The sequence below is a fragment of the Oryx dammah genome, unplaced genomic scaffold (genome assembly GCF_014754425.2).
Source record: "Oryx dammah isolate SB20612 unplaced genomic scaffold, SCBI_Odam_1.1 HiC_scaffold_9, whole genome shotgun sequence".
Taxonomy (NCBI): domain Eukaryota; kingdom Metazoa; phylum Chordata; class Mammalia; order Artiodactyla; family Bovidae; genus Oryx; species Oryx dammah.
The window spans coordinates 3,059,215-3,081,922 of NW_024070193.1; the positions used below are offsets into that span (position 1 = coordinate 3,059,215).

The following is a 22,708-nucleotide window of genomic DNA, read 5'->3' on the forward strand; positions in this document are numbered from 1 at the left end:
GAAGGACTGATGTTGAAGCTGAAGCTTCAATACTTTGGCCACCTGATGCAAAAGGCCAAGTCATTGAAAAAGACCATGATGCTAGGGAAGATAGAAGGCCAATGGAGAAGGGATGACAGAGGATGAGATGGTTGGATGGTATCACCGACTCAATGGACATGAATGTGAGCAAACTATGGGAGATAGTGAAGGACTTGGGAGCCTGGTGTGCTGTAGTCCATGGGGTCACAAGAGTCAGACACAGCTTAGCCACTGAACAGCAACAATTGAGTCTTTACTATTATCCTGTTGAGTAGAACTCTCCAAACTCATGGCTTCATGTAATTTTTGTTCTGTTGGGATGGAGAAATAACCAAAATAAATAGGCAAAATGTGTATCGCTTTGGATTGTGAGCAGTGCTAAGGAAAATAGGCAAGGCCAGGGGACATTTGTTGGTGGTGGAAGGATGCAGTTCCTAACAGGACGGTCAGAGAGGGTGTCGCTGAGAAGGTGACATTTGCACAGAGACATGAAGAAGGTGAGAAGGTGGTTGCCTGGGGGTGAAGCCAAGTAGGCAGCAGGAGCGGCAGGCGCAAAGGCTCTGAGGTTGGAGGGCGAGGAAAGGCCAGAGCTGCTGGCGCGGCGAGCAGAGGTGAGAGTGCTGGAGGAGAACGAGGCGTGAGAGAGGAGCCAGACCAAGCGCAGGCTGGGAGGGCACTGCACGGACTTTGGCTTTTATCCTGTGCAGATGGGAGCTGGAAGAGAGTAGTGACATGGCGTGACTTGGCTCTTAAACATTTTTTAATTAGAGTGTAATAGATTAATGGGCTTCCCTGCTGGCTCAGTGGTTAAGAATCCACCTGCCAGTGCAGGAGATGAGGATTCAATCTCTGGGTCAAGATCCCCTGGAGAAAGAAATGGCAACCCACTCCAGTATTCTTGCCTGGGAAGTCCCATGCACAGAGGAATCTGGTGGGCATTAGTCCGTGCAGTCACAAACAGATACGATCTAGTGACTAAATACAACAACACAGTTGATTAATAACATTTCAGGCATACGACACACACACACACACACCTTTTCAGGTTAGTGTCCTTAGATAATACTACAGAATTACAGGTTATTACGAAACACCGAGTAGAGTTCCCAGTGCTATGGAATAGGCCCTTGTTGTTTATCTTTTGTACGTACATGCATTTGCAGCTCTTCGTAACCCCATGAGCTGTAACCCACCAGGCTCCACTGTGCATGGAATTTTCCAGGCAAGAATACTTGAGTGGGTTGCCACTTCCTCCTCCAGGGGATCCTCCCACCCCAGGGACTGAACCCACGAATCTGCACCAACAGGCCGATTCTTTACTACTGGGCCACCTGGGAAGCCCCATTTTATGTACAGTAGTGTGTATATGTTCATCCCAAGCTCCTATTTTATCCCTTGACACTCTTTTCCCCTTTGATAATCATAAGTTGTCCATGTCTGGGTGTGACTTGGTTAAGAAGTGAAGTGAAAGTCACTCAGTCGTGTCCAACTCTTTGCAACCCCATGGATTATAATAGAGTCCATGGAACTGTCCAGGCCAGAGTACTAGAGTGGGTAGCCTTGCCCTTTTCCAGGGGATCTTCCCAACCCAGGGATCGAACCCAGGGCTCCCACATTGCAGGTGGATTCTTTACCAGCTGAGCCACCTGGTTATGACAGGATAATTGAAAGACCCATGAGGAGGCACTTGCAGGCAGCCAGGCAAGAGCAGCTGACGGTTTAGGTGTGTTCTAGAAGTGTGGGCAGGGAAAGTGGTCGCACCCTCAATTTGTTTTGAAAGTAGAGTGGACAAGCTTGCTGATAGACTGGATGGGACATGAGATGTGTGAGAAAGAAAGGTGTTCAGGATGATTCCAGAGTCTGCTGGATGGATGGATTCCCTTGTGAATACCGCTTTGCACCAGAGGAAACTGAGGCACAGAGAGGTCAGGGGCCCCTTGAAGGCAGAGCTGCACAGTAGTGGTGGAGGCCAGGCTAGAACTGCCTGGATCTCGACTCCAGCTCTGCGGCCACGTCACCTTTGTCAATCTGGATCTGGGACTGGGCTGCTGGAGCCTGCGCCCTGCCCACTGAGTGCCACCTGCTTGTTCTTCCTGGCAGAGCGAAGGCCAGAGAGGTTCGCAGCCCCACCAGGTGGGCAGCCTCACTCTCCGACTGCCCCCTGGTGCTGCGGAAGCTCATTAGCAAAGAGGACATCCGGGCCGGCTGCAGGTGCTTGGTGCGGGCACCCCTGGTGTCCGACGTGGAGCTAGAGCGCTTCCTGTCAGCGCCCCGAGACCCCAGTCAGGTGCTGGTGTTCGGGGTCGTGTCAGGCCAGAACCCCACCAGGTCGGGGCAGCTCCAGTGGCTGCTGGACGTGCTCTACAGCCACCGGCAGCAGGGCCGCGCCTCTCCCTGCATCCAGGTGAGTCCCGTGCAGGCCCAGGAGGCGGGGGGAGGGGAGACCCCCGGGGCTGGGGTGGGCTGGGCGCCCAGGGGCCCTGTTCCATCGCCTTTCCCCTGGGCCTTCGAACACGCTCTTCCTACTCGCTCCCACTCACCCTGCTGTCCCCGAGGAATGTCGCCACTCGAGGTGGGGCCCTGTTCTGACCTTGAGACCCATCAGGGTGCTGCCGTTTTTTCCAGACCACAAGCTGCACGTGGTGGCCATGCACTAGACTATCTAGAGGAGCCGTGCTCGCCATGGAACCCTCAGGGCTCTGGAGTGTTCGTGCCGAGCACCCCGGTGTGCGTCCTGCGCCCAGGGGGTCACTCATGGCAGCCCTGGCGAGGGTCCTGAGAGGACAGGGCCTGTAGGATCCCAAAACAGGGCCGCCCGCCTGAGGGTCAGCCCATGGCTCCCAGGAAGAGATGCTTTTGCTGGTGGGTGAGTGTTCCCAGTGGAGGCAGCGGCCTGTGCGAAGGTGTGTAGGGAGTGGCTGCTCCAGGTTCCAGCTCACTGTGCTTGAAGTCCCAGGGGTCAGTCAGTCAGGGGAGCGTGGAATCCACCCACCCCTTTCTGCAGAGTTGTTCCCAAGTCTTAGCTGTTCCTAGCAGGGTTGGCATGCTCCACGGGGTGATCTTGTCCTCAGACCATGGGAAGCGGAGGGCCCAGGTGTGAGCACGTGTGAGCACAAGTGCTCCGTGTCCTCCTGCTGACTGCCTGCAGAGCCTCGGTGCCCTGGGCCTTCTCTTCTTCCAGCTGCAACCCTGATGCTAAGTTTCCATGTATGCCCTGGGGGTATCCCCTCCAGCCCTCTTCCCTGGGGTGCCGCCTCCCTGACCCCTGAGTGTCCCCCCCTCGGGTCTGCATGCCAGCCAGGGCTCAGGGCTTGGCAGTGGAACCTTTCTGATCAGATGCCAGAAGACTTCCTATGGGGCTCATACATCAAAGCCACATGTATCTTCTGGAGCCAGTTCCAGTTTCGTTAGATCCCATGAGCATTATTACTGAGTACCTGCTCTGCATCTGCCCATGTATGGATATCATCCCTGGCCATGTGGGAGATTAGCGTTGACTTTAGTTTATCTCAGGGCTATTTGTTGTTCACGAATAATTGTCTGGAAGTCCAGGAAGGCGTGGTGGCCCAGTGTGGGCAGTGTGAATGGCACAGGTCTGGCTCGAGGTGAGTGAAGCAGTGCAGGAGTGAGCAGCGGGATTTGAGGACAGAGGACAGGCCTGGGGGTGGTGTTGGACCTCACGGCGACTCTGGTTCCACCATTCTGGGGTCTTCGGTTAAGGCAGAAATGTTCCCTGATGTTCCTCTGCTCTGATAGCTAGAATCCTGGGTGCAGTTTCACATTTTACACTGAAAGGGCAGACAGGAAAGCTTGGGGGCACCTGGAACAAAAGACAGATAAAATCAGAAGACATCGCATTACACAGCAGTCATATCAGTGGGTCTGTGGCATCCAAGGAGGAGAGGAGAGAGACCAGCTCTGCTCTGGACTGACCAGGCTGTACCCAGAAGTGTACGTTCAGTTCAGGTTCTGGCTGGATTGGGTGACGGGGGGTGTTCAGAGAGGCGGCCAGCCGGCGTAGATAGAGTGAGGAGGGGTCCTGGAAAGGGGGACCCCCAGGAACAGGACCCACCTGCAGATCTCTGCAGGGCTTCTCCCAGGTAAAGGGGAGAAACAAATCCTGCAGACCCCAGGAGGCTGGCTCGTGGATGTCACATGGTGTGAGCAGTCATGTTTGCGATGACCTTCACCAGTAGAGGGCCCTGAATGGACCCAAGACATCCTCTGGGGATGGTCAAGGGAGGGGTCAAGGGATGGTCACAGCAGGGGCTGAAGGACCCTTGGGCAGGAGTTAGAGGGGGGCTGTGGTTCGGGGCTCGGGGGAGCCCAACTTGGCTGAGAACATGGGAATCCCAGTGCATCTCCTTGGCATGGGGCGACAGGCACTGCTTTCTCTCTCGGCAGTGCCGGCACGACCCCTACCGCCTGCTGCGCTACGACCTGGATGGCCCGCTGCAGAGGGACCCGCCCCTGCTGGTGAAGAAGTACGCTGTGATGCAGGGCATGATTCTGGTGAGCCAGGGCCCAGGGCTGCCTGCTGCCCACCACCCTGGCCTCTGCAGCCGCTACCCTCGCAGAATCGCAGGCGTAGGGGCCAGGCCAAGGCCCAGAGAGGAGCACAGACCGAGAGGCCCCCAGCACATTGAGCTGGGGCTGCAGCCTGGACCCTTGTCGCCCGAACCCAGCCTCCCACCCCAGGCTGACCCCACATGTCCCCATCCCCGTAGGTTGAAGGGGCAGGGGATGCTTCACCCAAAGAAACAAATCCTCTTCACCTGTTTACTTTTAAGTACTGTTTTTCTAAATACAGGATATCGTATAAGCATGTGTATTCGTTGTAGAGATTTTGGAAAATGCAGTTTAGAAAAAGAATCACTCCATCATCTCCCCCAGATGGCCTCATTGTTCGCACTGGGTGCCTGCCGGCACCGCCGCTGTGGGGAGCCCTGGGGCACACCCTGCTCTCATTTTGGTATCTGGCCTGTCCAAGAATGTTCTGACTTTGAGATCCTGCTTTTTAATTACGATTTTTACCTGCAGCACAAGAATCTCTCTGTTTCTCTACTTGTGTTCCTTCTGTTGAATGCTTGTTGTTTCCTTGTTGGTTTGGGCTGCAGCAAACAGGTACCCTTGCACAGAAACCTCAGACAGGCCTCTCTTGTTGAGACTGACACACAGAGGGTAGGGGTTCAGAGAACAGTAGGAGAAACTACGTTTCCTGCCCTCAGGGGGCCCCCGTCCGCCAGGACCAGATGATCAGCCATACGGGATAAGTGGCTTAGAGGCAGAGCAGGTCGGGGGCCTCTGAGAAGAAAGACACTTTCTCGCCCCAGGGCTCTGCGAAGGGGCATTTAGCCGGTCAGGCCTGCAGGGAGCAAAGGTTGGGATGGTGCGGCCGCCCTCTGACCCAGAGGTCTGGCTAGGGAACAGGCTCGGCCACACTCACTGGGGCACTTGGGCAAGAGCACACCCTTCCCTGGAGCCACCAAAGGGAGGCTCGGATCCGGGAACAGGCTCTGAGAGCCAGCGGCCCATCCTGAGATTTAGCGCTGAGGGCAGCTTGCACTGGGTCCTTCTTGTGTGTCAACAGATGTTCGCTGGGGGAAAGCTACTTTTTGGGGGCTGCGTTTTGAACGGCTATGGCTTCAGCAGGCAGAATCTGCTGAAACAGATCTTCCAGGCTCGACAGGACTGCAAGATGGGCTACTTCCTGCCTGAGAACTACAAATTCAGGTAAAGCATGAAACATGTGGGGTGAGGGTTGGGCGCAGGGCAGGGTGGCTGGGAGGGAGGGGCTGGCACTGTGGGAGGTGCCTGGGCCCCCTTGGCACGGGAGGAACAAACAAAGGTAGGTGTCTCGGCGGCAAGAGCGTATCGCCTGGTCCAGGGACAAGCCTGGGGTTATGACGCTGCTGACGATGGTATTGGGAGTCTGCACGGATTCTTGAGTGCTCGGGCAGCACCTGCCTAAGAAGCATTGCCTGCCCGCCATCACGGGCCTGCCTCTGACTGCACCCCCGACGTGCTGAGTCCGGTAGCCCGCTCCTCCTAGTAGGCCCTCAGTTTTCTAGTCCTGACGCCAGTGTCTCCCCAGGGCGCTGAGTTTGGGCCTTGTCAGAATGTCTGCCTGACCCTACAGAGGTCTGGGGAGAAATCCACTCCTGGAGGGACCTGGAGGTCAGCCCGCGACCCCAGAATCCTGGGGTGCTTAGTGGGGAAGGCAGGAGCTGGAGGAGCCGGTGGAAGGGCAGACACTGACGGTGCGGAGAGGAAAGCTGTGGCTGAAACTCAAAGTGGGGGGCTTGGAGGTCCTTGGAGACAAGCTCATCGGGAATCCCAGGTGAAGGGAGGATGGAGGCAGTGGGGCTGCGAGGTGTAAGTAAAAATAACGCCGAGATAGAAGGAGGAGGGGAGACACGGCTGGAGGGGCCAAACAGAAGATGAGCCAAGGCCATGGGGCGGAGGCACTTTCAGAAACGCTCAGAAGGCCGGTCCTCCACTGAGGGGTGTTGGAGCTGCCAAAGACTGTTACACAAGGGATAGCCGTCCTCGAAAGGATGAGCTACAGAGGGAAGACGTTGCGTATGCCTAAGATAGAAAGGAGCGGGGGAGGCAGGAGAAAGACCACCTCTCTGTGTGATCTGGGCCAAGCGCTTAGGCTCCCTCGGCCTCTGCTTGTGTGTCTGTCAAGTGGGAAGGTGAGGAGAAGCACGCTGCTCCCTGTCCTGGACGGCGGCGGCCAGACGCTCCCCCGCATTTCCTGAGAGGCTGCAAGCGACAGTGCCCAGCGCTGCTGTTAGTGCTAAAATGAGTGCCAGGTCCCTACTTTGCTATGTTCAAGGGCTCTGAAGGGAATCGATGGCGTGTTTACAACACTTTTTGAGAAATGATGGGGAAGTCATACAGGTGTGCACTCATGTGTGCGTACTCACACCCGACGCCCCCCCCAACATGCACACAGTCCAGGTTCTTGCAATTGGAAAGGGGCAGATTCCTGAAAATGTTATAAACCAGTAGGACGCCTCCTAATTCTCGAAAGGCCTGTTATCGTTGACAGTTTTAAAGCGCTCAGGGGAAAAGGGAATGGAATCTCTACCAGAAGACGTTGCCATGACAACAGTTCCTACTGTCTGTATCTTCGAAACAAATCACCCCAGCTTAGCTGTGTGAAGCCAGAGAATCGTTTGTTACTGTCTCTGACTGGGCTCAGCCCCGTGGTTCTTGCCTGGGGTCTCTCGCATCTTGCAGTCAGACCATGGCTGGAGCTGGGTCCTCTCAGAGGCTGACTGTGACAAACAGCACAAGAGTGGGGGTGCCCAGGGCATGGTCAGTGAGGGGGTGCTGCAGGGCTCCCGGGAAGGCCCCAGGCTCCTACAGCCCTGGGGGGCAGGGCCACCAGAGGCCGGCCCTTCCGTGAGGCCCAGGCAGTGTGTGGGAAGTGGCTGCAGGTCTCGGCCTGTGTGAGCCGTCAGAGGGCTGGGAGCTCTGCCCCAGCAGCCCTGGACCCCCGCTTTCTTGTCTTCACATCCTCTTCTCAGGGCCCAGCACAAAGGAGGCCCTTGGGAAATGTCTGTTGAATGAAGACCGAGGGCTGATTTTGTCCCAGGGCGTCAGAGGCCGGGTCAGAGCAAGAAGAGGCTGGCAAACAGGGTGTCTGCTGATGATCAGCCACCTCTGCACGCCTCCAATGATGGGAGAGCCCTCTCTCCAGAGGCCACCTCTTTGCAGCCTGAACGTCAAGCCACTCGGTCAGTTTCTAATCAGCTGCCGCTTGCCCAGCCTTGCGCTTGGCCCTAGGGATTTGGAGGTGGACAAGACCTGGGTCTGCACTACCGTTGCTCATCCATAGGGCCGGAAACTGGCGTGAAAGGGAGTGAAGTGCACTAAGCATTGGAGAAGCCGCCCGATCGATGGATGAGTGGATGAACAAAGCGTGGTCTGTCCACACAGTGGAGTATTATTCGGCCTTAAAAAGGAAGGAAACTGTGACTCCTGCTGCAACGTGGATGAAGCGGGACGCTTATTTCTTTGTGAAATAGGCCAGACACACCACAAATACTGTACGATTGCACTTACGTGAGGCCCCTACAGCAGTCAGGTCCGTAGAGACAGAGTAGAGTGGTGATTGCCCAGGGCCGGGGGGTGGGGAGGCTTGTTTAACAGGGACAGGTTCAACTTTGCAGGATGAAAAAGTTCAAGAGATCTGTTGCCCAACAATGTGAACGTCCATCATGCTATATACATCATACTATTGAACTGTACACTGAACAACTGTTAAGGTGGTAAATCTTATGTTACTTTTCACAGTTTTAAAAGAGGGGAATGGAGACGCTCTGTGGGTGCTTGCCGCAGCGGGGAGGAAGGGGCTGTCTTCCTCAGCTCGTGGGCTCCTGGGGGTGAGCGCTGCTTTGGTCTCAAAGCCCCCCTCTGCTTTCCGCTCCGATAGCACCAGACCCCGTTCTCCCTCCGGCCACTGGATCATCCCCTCCATGCCCCACCAACCGGTCCACATCAGTCCCGCAGCCCGCACCGCAGGGTGAGCCTGCCTTCCCTCAGGAGGTCTCTGGGTTGCTCCGTGCTGCGGCTCCTTCCTCCCACACAGGCCCACCCAGGAGGGAGCCTCCCCAGGCCCCTCAGCACACAGCCACCCAGGCTGAGTGGAGGCAGGGGAGGAGCATCACGCTGCGGGCATGGCCCCAGCTGTCATCTCTGACCCCCAGGACAGGGCCACCTACACAGGGCCCAGTGAAGGCTCCTGGCCCAGTACCCAGAGCCGCAGCTGGGAGCCAGGGCCAGCCTGGAGACCACAGACAGCCAGCAGATGGTGAGCCTCTGGCCCCGGCAGCCTTGTACTCAGCACGCCTCCGCACTGGCCCGCCCTCTCCTCACCCCCTTGGCTTCTCTTTGACACACTGCGGCTCTGCGGTGGGGTTCAGGCAGTGGCACAAGGAGCTCGGCATGTGAGGGGGCTCCTGATGGGAGGCACAGAGGGCCCCCCACTGCAGGAGGGCTCAGCAGGCTGGCACGGTCACGAGACCCCGGGGCCGGGAGACAGCAGCTGGGTCAGAAGGACAGCTGGGAGGATGCAGGGTGGCGTCCTGCGGAGGTGGTGCCTCACGAGTCTGAGCTGCTGCCACCTGGGTGTTCGCCGGCTGCTCTTCCCACCACCCTCATGAGGCTCGGGCAGGCCTCCTTGTGGCCACGGCAGGCTGTGCTGCTGGCAGGCCCTGCTATGGGTACCTGTGGGCAGAGGCACGCTGGGCTGCAGAGAGGACCAGGGCAGGGTGGTGACACGACCTGGGGCAGGAAGGACACCCCCCAGGGTGGGGGTGATGGAGGCTGGGCCACCAGATTCCCAGACCGCGGGTGCAGCTGGCAGCCAGGGGCGGGGGTGGTCTGAGCAGGAGGGTAGCCCAGGCAGCTTTGAGGGGCAAGGCCAAAGGAGGTGGAGCCCTTGATAGGCCCCAGGCGCTAAGGCCTCCTCAAGGTGAGCTCCGTGGCTGGGGGCTGTGGAGGGCTCGGGTGGGGGCGCCTCCCCATCAGGGTTACCCCCACTCTTGTGACTCCTCCGCTGGTCACCCCTCACCCAGGGTCCTTCCTGTTCTGCCTGACTCCGCCTCTCCACTTGGTGGTGCTTTGAGTTCCTAAGACATGACGAGCCACAGCCCTTCCGTGGCACAGGGGCAGGTTGGGTGGGGGCGTGGGGACCCCGCCATGTGTCTAGCACAGGAAGTCTCAGGAGACGTACCCACTGGGCTCTGCTTTCCTGCCACCTCTGTCTGTGGTGGTTTAGTTGCTAAGCATGTCTGACTCTTTGCAACCCCATGGACTGTAGCCCGCCACCTGTCCACGGGATTCTCCAGGCAAGAATACTGGAATGGGTTGCCATTTGCTTCTCCAAGGGGGTCTTCCTGACCCAGGGGTTGAGCCTGGGTCTCCTGCATCACAGGCAGATTCTTTACTGCCTGAGCCACCAGGGAAGCTCTGCTGCCACCCGGATTCAGAGGGCGTGGGCCCAGGGAGGCAGCTCGGCCCACACTCGGGGCCACAGACACAGATCCGCCCACCGCTGTTGTGGTTGCTGCCACCTGGGCCTGCCCACAGGGCCTGGCAGGGGGCGGTGGGGAGAGGACAGTGAAGCTGCGGCTCTTCCCAGCCGCTGGGTGATGTTCCAGGAGGTGAGCCCCCTACAGAGGCCTGGCAGGCGAGGACCCCCTCCTGCAGCCCTTCCATTGGCGTAGGGAGCAGAGAAGGCAGGCAGGTGCCAGGAGAGGCGGGGCCGGGCAGTGCCCTGTACACGGCATCAGACAGCCACCTGCCCGCTACCAGTAGGGAGGAGACCCCGTGCTCCCAGGACCGTCTCGGAGCAGGGAGTCAAGAGAACAAGAAGCTCTAAGAGGTGATGTGCTCTGCGATGACAGCCTGCTTTGTAAACTGCCGTGTGCCCCGTAAGCCCGGGAGCACTGTGCAGACTCAGGTGAAATCTGAAAGGTCGAGCCCTTTGCCAGGTGTCGCCTGCCCCACCAGCCACAGGGGCTGTGAACACTGACGTGCCCCGTGGACTCCAGAGCGTCCTGCAACTCCACGTGCCCTCGACCCAGACTTGGAGATGGCCTTGAGCTGGGAGCTAGGAACGTGCTTCACAAACTGTAAGGTACCAGGCACCCTGTGAAGCTCTCTGTCGACCACAAGACACTCGTAAATGCCAGAACCCCTTCTCAGCTCACCAGCTGTCTGTGAAGAGTGCGTTTCCAACAGGGAGCACAGTGCTGTAAGCGCCCATGAAATCCTCACCAGGCTCTATAAACTGTAGTGTTCCGTATAAACTGAAGCAGAGGCTTGTAAACTGTGAAGTGCCACCGTCCATGAGGGGCTGCGCTTCCCGGCTGTGCCGCTTGACAGCATGCTTACATCGGAAGAGGCGGAGGAGCCCCAGTGGAAGGAGGGGCAGCTGGCAGCAGGCCGGGCCCGGTATGGGGAGCCTCTCCTCCTCAGCTGCACCCCCAGGCTCGGTCCAAGGAGGGCGCCGTGAAGGGTGGGGCCCAGTGCCAGGGAGAAGCCCGCCCCCGCCAGGCCTTCCCTGAAGCTGCCAGGAGGGAGGGCCCCCTCCGTTCACGCCATCTGCCCTCAGCCCAGGGGAGCCCACCAGGGAGCCGCCTCTGGAGGCTGGGCTCTCCGAGGGGAGTGTGCATCATCCGTGATGGCTGCAGAGCCTTGAGGTGCGCTGAGGGGTGAGCACTGTATAGGCCTGAGCAGGTGCCATCCGGAGTCTCAGGAGGCCGGAGGTCAGACGGAGGCGTGGCCGCCGGGCTCCCTCCGTGGGCACCAGGGACGGGTCTGTTCATGCCCCGCTCCCGCTCCTGGGGGCTCCCGGGCCGGGCTGCACGGCTGTCCTCACGAGGCGTCTGCCAGGCATGTCTGCGTCCACACTCCCCGCTTTGTGAGGACCCCAGGTAGATGAGAGGTCACACTGCTCCGGTGTGGCTCTGTCTCTCCTCATCTCCAAATGAAGTCACGTTCTGGGGGTCCCAGCGGTTAGGACTCCAGCCTGAGGATCAGGGGGGACGCAGTCAGCCCTTAACCCGGTACATGGGGACCAACTTGCTGGGCCTCCTTGCCTCTCTCTGCTTGCCCTGCGGAGCCCCCTTGGCCGACTTCCAGTAGTCAGCGTTGGGTGTACCCGATGTGGCAGACACAGGGTTAAGGGCAGGTCCAGCTGTAAACAGAAGCCAGGGAAACTGAGCTCCAGGGAGTCTCGGGTCCCAGGGGGTCCTCCCTCCATCCACCTTGGGAGGAGAAGCTCCAGCGCCCTTTTCTCGGACCCGGAACCTTGACAGGCTGGCGAAGAGCCAGGGCGGCTGCCTGGGCCCCTCCCCCCGCTGTGCCTCCACTGAGTGCTCCCTCCCTCCCTGCCTCCCCCACAGCGTTTCAGCCTCCGTCCAGAGCCTGGAAGACCCCGCCTCATCCAAGAAAGCGGTCTTGGGGGACGTCCAAGGAAGCCTCTCCTCGTTGGCCTTGGGGGACAAGTTGGAGGAGCCCTCCACCGAAGCTGAGAGGAAGTAGGTGGCCACCCCGGCCCAGGGCTCAGGGACCCTCCTGTGGTCTGCAGAATGGGTGTGGCTCATGGAAGGCCTCCCGGCTCCACCACAGGCCGCAGAGGCCACGTGGGCCCAAGTGACCTTGGGCAGGTCATTGCCCCCCCGGGCGTGGGTCCTCCAGGAATCCAGGACGTCTGGCCCTTTTTATCAGCATGATGTCCAGCTGGCCCTGGAGGTGGCTCCCTGGTGCTGCTGGCAGTGCTCTGGATGGTGGAGATGAAGGCCTTTGGTAGACTTTTTGGCAAAGCCCCACGGCCCAGGCCCATTGCTCTGAGACTGCCTGCTGCCTCCTGGCAAGAAACATCCTAGGCCTTCAAGATCCAGCGCACTGGCCATGGTAACGGTGAAGCAAATCGTGTTCTGCGTGAAAACCTCTTATTTTTCATGAAGACAGAAAAGCCAAACTGAGCACCAGGAAGGTCACAGGTGTCACCAGGACCCCCGACCGGAGCAACACCCAGGGGCCTCAGCTGCGAGGCGGCGGGGCCCGCCCCCCGGCTCAGGCAGGGAGGTCCGGGTGCTGGCAGACCAGCCCTCTCCACCCGTCACCCAGCGCCTGCTTCTCTCTGCTTTGGTTTCTAGAATGATCCAGGCTGATTGGGATCTGCGTGCTCTCAACAAAGCCTGGAAGAGCAATAAGAAGACAGCCACCTGGAAGAAGCAGGCCTCCAAGAAGTGATGCCACCCCCGTGGCCACCCGGAGCGCAGCCCAGATGCAGCCCCTCCCACGCTCCTCCTGGGCCCCCCCACCCCCGCCCTGCCTCTCCAGCCTCCCACCCCTTCTCTGAACTCAGCCTAATAAACGAGCGTGCCGCCAGCATCAGGGTGCGGCCGTGGGACGCGCTGGCTCCTACGAAGCCGGAGGCCCTGACGGCCCTTTCCAGGCCAAGGCCTTAGAGATACGGCGCTTCGACCCAGCGCTTCCTCTGTGGCCGGTGCAGTCGGCCCAGGAGCCTCCCAGGGAAGCGAAGGTCTCCAGGGGGCTGAGCCGATGACACGTAAACCCTGGGGAGCTCTCAGGTGGGACTAAGCCTTGCTTAGTGTGGGGCCGAGTGGCCTTTGCTGGGTAGGGAAGGGCCCAGGTTCTGGCCCAGGTGGAAAACAGGGTGAGAAGAAGAAGAAGGAGCAGAGAGAGAGAGAGAGAGAGAGAGAGAAAGCCAGGCGGGTGGGAGAAGAGACAGAGGAAGGGACGGAGCGCCTGAGAAGGGAGAGTAGGGCGGGGGTGTGTGTGTGTGGAGAAACAAGGGAGGAGGCGGGCTGAGGGGCGGGGGTGGGGAGGAGAGGAGCCTGGGGGGAGGTGACAGGGCAGGGACGGGATGCACCCTGGGGCCCCTGGTGGCACAGGGACAGCCAGAGCCCCATGGCCTCCACGTGCGGGCGTCCCGTGAGCCCAGCCCCGGTACCCGTTTATGGACTGGATCCTCCTCCCCTGAGCTCAGAGATGGCAGCCCCCTCTGTGGTTCCGATTCCTTCTTGGTGGTCCCTGAGTGGGGCCGATGTGACAGCAGCTGTGGGTCCACTTGTCACAGGCTCTTAAGAGCCACTCCCCAGCAGGGCGAGGACTCCAGAGGCTCTGCCTTGCTCTGCAAGCCCAGAAGAGACCTCAGGCCCTGGTCCGGGCGAGCTCCACGTGTAGCTCTTTGCGCCCCTCTGTGAATAGATGCTGTTTACGTTCGATTCTTTGACGTTTAATTTTTATCCTTTGTATCAGTCAAAGACCTTTTTGAATTATACATTTGTTCCCCTAAGAATGGATTTGAAATTATGTTCTGTGTTCTGTGTTCTGCCTGCATCCTCTGACCTTAAGGGCCTGGTAGTTGTCAGGGGTCCCTGGCGTCTTGCCGCTCCCCGCTCCTCCCCTCCTGAGCACAAGAACGCAGGAGGACCCAAAGGCACGGGGAGGCACCGTCAGCCCCTGTCCTGGCGCAGAGGGCCCTCCAGCCTCTCAGGCAGGACTCCAGGGGAGGGTTAGTGGAGAGGTCAGCTCACCACATAACTTCCACCGCAGATGCGCCCTCGGGGCCGGCATGCTCAGCTGTGCGCTTCAGGGCTGCTTGCACAGGAGACACACACCCGTCTGTAAAGGGTGGCCCCGGGCCCCACGCAGGGTGCTGGCCACGCTGAAATCGGGCCAAAAGTGAGCTGGCGTGAGCAGGGGTGCCTTCCACTGGTGGAATGGGTAACTTGCCTCTGGTAACTCTACTAGGAAGAGGTGTGGAGACAAGAATTGAATACAGAAAGTTAGAACCTTCTTTGAATTTAACCTCTTAATAAGGTTAATAAGGGGATTGCCCAGACATTCAAAGAATTGTCCAGTGCTACCCAATCCAGCCGTCTCCTAGGGAGGAGGCAGGAAAGGGGAAGCCCCCTTTCTCCACGGAAACAGCAGGGGAGGGGGCTACGGCATCATGCCCACAGCAGTGCAGTCCACAAATCAGGTGTGGTGGGAAGGTGTGAGACTATCTGAGGAAGTCGTAGCTCTTGTGTGACTAGAATAGAAGGTATTTTCTTCAGGCTTCCTCAGAGAGACCAGCTGAATGTGAGCTCATAATCCAAACTCTAAAAATGCAGCCAAAGTGAGTGACAAGAAATACCAGACACCAAAACACCCAAGACTCTGGACGCTGGAAGTGTCGGCAACATAAAGTGAATACATGTCAACGTTTAAATAAACAGAAGGATCTGAAAATGTACGCAAGGACCAAGATATTATGAAACAGAAAGAGGTGGGGGCTTCCAGCACCGGTGGTCCAGTGGTTAAGAACCCACCTTGCAGTGCAAGGGGTACCGGTTGGATCCCTGCTCTGGGAAGATCCCGCGTGGCTCGGAGCAGCTCAGCCCTGTGGAGTAGCTCAGCCTGTGCACAACTGCTGCGCCAGAGCGGCAGAGCCCGATCTGCTCCAGAGAAGCCACTGCAATGAGAAGCCTCCGCGCTGCAGCAAAGAAGAGGCCCTGCTCGCCACAACTAAAGAAAGCCCGTGTGTAGCAGCAAAGACCCACCACAGCCAAAAGATAAGAATAAATAAGTCTTTTCTTAAAAAGTGAAAAAAAAAAAAGGTATGACTGATTGTTGCCTCCAGACACATTGGAGTAACTGATAGAGGTCCTTCTGGCACAACCAACCAGGACAAGAGGAAGTCACTTCTACAGTGTCTCTCCCCCCCCCACCGCGCCCCCCCCCCCCACCACATTCCAGCTTTCTGCCAAAGATGCTTTCCAGATCACGGTCTAGGGAAGGAGAATTCAGGCACAGTGCGCCAGTATTGCCAAGCTGAGGAGAGAGATGAGAGTTTGGGCAGACAGGAGGGGCTGAAATTTGGGTGCAGGCTTATCAAAGGGAGCTAGCTATGCAGAGAGGGCTCTAGGAGTCTGCACAGAGGTTTCCTTGAATCTCCACAGAAAGCTAAACTGCACACGATGAGGGCGTGGCTTCATGAAGCCAGGTAACTCCAGGATGGGGAACACATGTCCACCCATGGCTGATTCATGTCACTGTATGGCAAAAACCACTACGATATTGTAAAATAATTAGCCTCCAATTAAATAAATTAAAAAACAACAACAACAAAAAGAACTCCAGGGCACTGTGAACAGACCACTGAGAGATACTCAAGTTCTAACCAATCAGAAGACCTGGAGACCCCAGAAAAGCCAGGCAGTCGGGATGGGAATAAACTAAGAAACACCCGTGGTGGATTCATGTCAGTGTATGGCAAAACCAATACAGAATTGTAAAGTAAAATAAAAAATAAATTATATATATATAGGGAAAGAAAAAATAGATAAGTGGTTGGAAGGGGATAACATCAAAAGACAGGAGGGAATTTCGGAAGGGGGCAGTGATGGGATTACTTTATATCTTAATGATGGCAGAGGTTCCCTGATTGTATGCATTTGTCCGAACTCATGGAAGTATACACCTAAAGCGGTGATTTTTTTTTTTTACTATATATAAACTGCACCTTAATTTTAGAAATATAAGAAAACAAACCTTGAAAGGATCAAGGTTCACGTGGAGGAACGTCAAATACATTATGCCAAACCCCAAAAGCCACATATTGTATGGATCCACACTCATTAAATATACACAGTAGACAAATCGCTGGAGACAGAGAGCAGATTAGTGGTTGCCAGGGACTAGGGGATGTAGCATGAAGGCTGCCTGCGTAAAAAGTATGGGCTGCTTCTGGGGGGTGATAGGCATGTTCTGGAATTAGTGCTGTGCTTGCCTAACATTCGAGATACTGAAAGCCACTGGACTGTATACTTTAAAGTGGTAAAAACTGCGAATTTTACTTCAATTTTATTAAAAACAGGAACAATTAAAGGCAAATAAATAGAAATATATAATTTGTGTAGTAGAAGACTCAGTATTTTTTTAAATTTAATTTTATTGAAGTATAGTTGATTTACAATATTAATTTCCAGTGTACAGTACAGTGATTCAGTATTTTTACGGATTATACTCCATTAAAAGTTATTAAAAGATAATGCCTATAATTCCCTGTGCTATACAGTATATCCTTATTCCTTACCTACTTTACATGTGGTAGTTTGTATCTCCTGCTCTCCTTCCTGTCCTTTGCCCTCCCCTTTCCCTCCCCTTTGGTAAACTGCTAGCTTGTTTCCTGTGTGAGGCTGTCCCCACCCCCCCCATACATTCATTCCTGTTTTCTAGATTTCACATATAAATGATACACAGTATTTATCATTCTCTGACTTATTTCACTAAGCATAATATTCTCTAGGTCCATCTGCATTGTTGCCAGTGGCAGAATTCTGTTCCTTTTTATGGCTGAGTAATACTCCTCTGTGTGTGTGTGTGTGTGTGTGTGTGTGGCATCTGTGTCCATTCATGAGCCCTTGGGTGGCTCCCGTGTCTTGACTGTTGTAAATAGCGCTGCTGTGAATGTTGGGGCGCATGTCTCTTTTCAAATTAGTGTTTTCATTTTTTCCAGATATAGACCCAGGAGTGGCATTGCTGAATCATATGGGATTTCTATTTTTAGTGTTTTAAAGAACCTCATACCAGAGAAGGCGATAGCACCCCACTCCAGTGTTCTTGCCTGGAGAATCCCAGGGACGGGGGAGCCTGGTGGGCTGTCGTCTACGGGGTCGTGAACAGTCGGACACGACTGAGCGACTTCACTTTTACTTTTCACTTTCATGCATTGGAGAAGGAAAGGGCAACCCACTCCAGTGTTCTTGCCTGGAGAATCCCAGGGACGGGGGAGCCTGGTGGGCTGCCGTCTACGGGGTCGCACGGAGTCGGACACGACTGAAGCGACTCAGCAGCAGCAGCAGCATACTGTTTTACATAGTGACTGCCCAAATTTATAGTCCCACCAACAGTGTACTAAGGTTCCCTTTTTCCATATCCTCTCCAGCATGTGTTATTTGTAGACTTCTTGATGTTAGCTCTTCTGACAGGCGTGAGGTGATACCACATTGTGGCTTTGACCTGCATGTCTCTGTTAGCATATTGAGGATCTTTTTATGTGCTTGGTATCTATATTCTTTGGGAAAAGGTCCATTCAAATCTTCCCATTTGGAAAATTATTTTATTTTATTTTATATTGTGTTGTAAGAGCTGTTTATGTATTTTGGATTTTTACTCCTTGTTGGTCACATAGCTTCTCCCATTCTGTAGGTTGTCTTTTGTTTTGTCAATGGTTCCCTTTGCAGTGCAAAAGCTTTTAAGTTTAGTTAGGTCCATTTGTTATATTTGTTCTTAATTCTTTTGCCTTAGGAAATGGACCCCAAAAATATTGCTGTAGTTTATGTCAGAGTATTTTGCTTATGTTCTCTTTTAGGAGTTTTATGTTTTCAGTCTTCCATTCAGGACTTTAATCTATTTTGAATTTATTTCTGTATATTGTTTGAGAAATGTTCTCATCTTCTTATTTTACATGGAGCTGCCCAGCACCACTTTTTGAAGAGACTGTCTTTTCCCCACTGTATATTCTTGCCTCCCTTGGAGTGGAAGAATTGACCGTGGGTGCATCGCTTTATCTCTGGGCTGCCTATTCTGCGCCACTGATCTATCTGGCTGGTTTTCTGCCACTGCCACGCTGTTTTGATGACTGCAGCTTTGTAGTCTGGGAGTGGATACCTCCAGCTTTGTTCTTTTTCATCAAGATTGCTTTGGCAATTCAGGGTCTTTCGTGGTTCCATATGAATTTTAGGATTGTTTGTTCTAGTTCTGTGAGAAATGTCATGAGTATTCTAATGAGATTGCATTAAATCTGTAGATGGCTTTGGGTGGTCTGTCCATTTTAATATTAATTCTTCCAATCCAAGAGCACAGGATATGTTTTCATTTCTTTGTATCATCTTCAGTTTTTTATAGTTTTCAGAGTATAGATCTTTCACCTCCTTGTTTAAGTTTATTGCTAGGTATTTTATTCTTTTTCATGTGATTTTAAATGAACTTGCTTTTTTTACTTTCTTTTTCTGAAAAAAAAAAGAAAAGAAAAAAGATCTTTATCTGATAACTCATTATTCAGTTCAGTTCAGTCGCTCAGTCGTGTCCAACTCTTTGCGACCCCATGAATCGCAGCATGCCAAGCCTCTCTGTCCATCACCAGCTCCTGGAATTCACTCAGACTCACGTCTGTCAAGTTGGTGATGCCATCCAGCCATCTCATCCTCTGTCGTCCCCTTCTCCTCCTGCTCCTAATCCCTCCCAGCAACAGAGTCTTTTCCAATGAGTCAGTGCTTCACATGAGGTGGCCAAAGTACTGGAGTTTAAGCTTTAGCATCATTCCTTCCAAAGAACACCCAGGACTGATCTCCTTTAAAATGGACTGGTTGGATCTCCTTGCAGTCCAAGGGACTCTCAAGAATCTTCTCCAGCACCACAGTTCAAAAGCATCAATTCTTCAGTGCTCAGCCTTCTTCACAGTCCAACTCTCATATCCATACAAGACTACTGGAAAAACCATAGTCTTGACTAGATGGACCTTTGCTGACAAAGTAATGTCTCTGCTTTTTAATATGCTGTCTAGGTTGGTCATAACTTTCCTTCCAAGGAGTAAGCGTCTTTTAATTTCATGGCTGCAATCACCATCTGCAGTGATTTTGGAGCCCCCCAAAATAAAGTCTGACACTGTTTCCACTGTTTTCCCATCTATTTCTCATGAAGTGACGGGACCAGATGCCATGATCTTCGTTTTCTGAATCTTGAGCTTTAAGCCAACTTTTTCACTTTTCCTCTTTCACTTTCATCAAGAGGCTTTTTAGTTCCTCTTCACTGTCTACCATAAGGGTGGTGTCATCTGCATATTTGAGGTTATTGATATTTCTCCCAGCAGTCTTGATTCCAGCTGTGCTTCTTCCAGCCCAGCATTTCTCATGATGTACTCTGCATATAAGTTAAATAAGCAGGGTGACAGTATACAGCCTTGACGGACTCCTTTTCCTATTTGGAACCAGTCTGTTGTTCCATGTCCAGTTCTAACTGTTGCTTCCTGACCTGCATATAGGTTTCTCAAGAGGCAGGTTAGGTGGTCTGGTATTCCCATCTCTTTCAGAATTTCCCACAGTTTATTGTGATCCACACAGTCAAAGGCTTTGGCATAGTCAATAAAGCAGAAATGATGTTTTTCTGGAACTCTCTTGCTTTTTCGATGATCCAGCAGATGTTGGCAATTTGATCTCTGGTTCCTCTGCTTTTTCTAAAACCAGCTTGAACATCTGGAAGTTCACGGTTCACATATTGCTGAAGCCTGGCTTGGAGAATTTTGAGCATTACTTTACTGGCGTGTGAGATGAGTGCAACTGTGCGGTAGTTTGAGCATTCTTTGGCATTGCCTTTCTTTGGGATTGGAATGAAAACTGACCTTTTCCAGTCCTGTGGCCACTGCTGAGTTTTCCAAATTTGCTGGCATATTGAGTGCAGCACTTTCACAGCATCATCTTTCAGGATTTGAAATAGCTCAACTGGAATTCCATCACCTCCACTAGCTTTGTTCGTAGTGATGCTTTCTAAGGCCCACTTGACTTCACATTGCAGGATGTCTGGCTCTAGGTGAGTGATCATCACACCATCGTGATTATCCGGGTCATGAAGATCTTTTTTGTACAAATCTGTGTATTCTTGCCACCTCTTCTTAATATCTTCTGCTTCTGTTAGGTCCATACCATTTCTGTCCTTTATCAAGCCCATCTTTGCATGAAATGTTCCCTTGGTATCTCCGATTTTCTTGAAGAGATCTCTAGTCTTTCCCATTCTGTTGTTTTCCTCTATTTCTTTGCATTGATTGCTGAGAAAGGCTTTCTTATCTCTTCTTGCTATTCTGGAATGGGTGAATTTAACTCAGGTGACCATTATATCTACTACTGTGGGCAGGAATCCCTTAGAAGAAATGGAATAGCCATTATGGTCAACAAAAGAGTCTGAAATGCAGTACCTGGATCCAGTCTCAAAAACGACAGAATGATCTCTGTTCGTTTCCAAGGCAAACCATTCAATACAGTAATCCAAGCCTATGCCCCAGCCAGTAACGCTGAAGAAGCTGAAGTTGATCGGTTCTATGAAGACCTACAAGACCTTTTAGAACTAACACCCAAAAAAGATGTCCTTTTCATTATAGGGGACTGGAATGTGAAAGTAGGAAGTCAAGAAACACCTGGAGTAACAGGCAAATTTGGCCTTGGAATGCGGAATGAAGCAGGGCAAAGGCTAATAGAGTTTTGCCAAGACAATGCACTGGTCATAGCAAACACCCTCTTCCAACATCACAAGAGAAGACTCTACACATGGACATCACCAGATGGTCAACACCGAAATCAGATTGATTATATTCTTTGCAGCCAAAGATGGAGAAGCTCCATACAGTCAGCAAAATCAAGACTGGGAGCTGACTGTGGCTCAGATCATGAACTCCTTATTGCCAAATTCAAACTTAAATTGAAGACAGTAGGGAAAACCACTAGACCATTCAGGTATGACCTAAATCAAACCCCTTATGATTATACAGTGGAGGTGAGAAATAGATTTAAGGGCCTAGATCTGATAGAGTGCCTGATGAAGTATGGAATGAGGTTCGTGACATTGTACAGGAGACAGGGATCAAGACCATCCCCATGGAAACGAAATGCAAAAAAACAAAATGGCTGTCTGGGGAGGCCTCACAAATAGCTGTGAAAAGCAGAGAAGCAAATAGCAAAGGAACTTATTATTAGAATATATTTAAAAAATCAACAGATTTATGTATATTGATCTTGTATCCCACAACTTCACTGAATTCACATATCAGATTGCTGTGGCTAGGACTTCCAATGCTGTGTTAAATGGAAGTGGTGAGAGTGGGCATCCTTGTCTTTTTCCTGAATTTACAGAAAAGGCTTTCAGCTTCTTACCATTGCCTGGCGTGCTACGAATCATGGGGTCGCAAAGAGTTGCACACGACTGAGCGACTGAACTGAACTGAACTGAGACGTTAGCATGTTGTTGCTGCTGTTCAGTCATTCAGTTGTGTCTGACTCTTTGCGACCCCATGGACTACAAAACGCCAGGCTTCCCTGCCCTTCACTATCTCCCAGAGTTTGCTCAAACTCATGTCCATTGAGTTGATGAATCCGTCTCAACCATTACTGCCCACTTCTCCTGCCCTCAGTCTTTCCCAGGATCAGGGTCTTTTCCAGTGACTTGGCTCTTTGCATCAGGTGGCCAAAGTATTGGAGCTTCAGCTTCAGCATCAGTGCTTCCAATGAACTTTCAGGGTCGATTTCCTTTAAGATTGACTGGTTTGATCTCCTTGCTGTCCAAGGGACTCTCAAGAGTCTTCTCCAACACCACAGTTCGAAAGCATCAATTCTTTGGCACTCAGCCTTGTTATGCTCCAACTCTCATGTCCATGAACGACTACTGGAAAAACCACAGGTTTGACTAGATGGACCTTTGTCGGCAAAGTGATGTCTGCTTTTTAATATTCTGTCTAGGTTGGTCATAGCTTTTCTTCCAAGGAGGAAGTGTCTTTTAATTTCATGTCTGTAGTCACTGTCTGCAGTGATTGAGGAAAATAAAGTCTGTCACTATTTCCACTTTTACCCCACCTGTTTATCGTGAAGTGATGGGACTGGATGCCATGATCTTAATGTTTTGAATGTTGAATTGTTTTTTTTTTTTTTAACCTTATTTTACTTTACAATACTGTATTGGTTTTGCCATACATCAACATGAATCCGCCACGGGTGTACATGAGTTCCCAATCCTGAACCCCCCTCACACCTCCCTCCCTATACCATCTCTCTGGGTCATCCCAGTGCACCAGCTCCAAGCATCCTGTATCCTGCATTGAACCTAGACTGGCGATTATGCCAGCTTTTTCACTCTCCTCTTTCACCCTCATCAAGAGGCTCTTTAGTTCCTCTTTAGTTTCTGCCTTTAGGGTGGTGTGTGTCATCTGCATATCTAAAGTTGTTGATGTTTCTCCCAGCAATCCTGATTCCAGCTTGGGAGTCATCCAGCCCAGCGTTTTGCATGGTGCACTCTGCATGGAAGTTAAATAAGCTAGGTGACAGGATATTGCCTTGATGCACGCCTTTCCCTGTTTTGTCCAGTCACTTGTTCCATGTCCAATTCT

The 22,708-nt window shown here is 53.1% G+C and overlaps 1 protein-coding gene across 1 annotated transcript in view; it reads left to right on the forward strand.

Annotated features, from left to right (window-relative positions):
* CUNH3orf20 (chromosome unknown C3orf20 homolog) overlaps positions 1-12,798 on the forward strand; it is a 50,377-nt gene extending 37,579 nt beyond the window's left edge. Inside the window, exons 11-15 of the mRNA XM_040247265.1 lie at positions 2,122-2,425; positions 4,426-4,533; positions 5,612-5,754; positions 11,946-12,080; positions 12,702-12,798. Coding sequence (XP_040103199.1) covers positions 2,122-2,425; positions 4,426-4,533; positions 5,612-5,754; positions 11,946-12,080; positions 12,702-12,798 — 787 coding nt within the window. The remainder of the gene's footprint in view (positions 1-2,121; positions 2,426-4,425; positions 4,534-5,611; positions 5,755-11,945; positions 12,081-12,701) is intronic.
* The last annotated feature ends 9,910 nt before the right edge of the window (positions 12,799-22,708 follow it).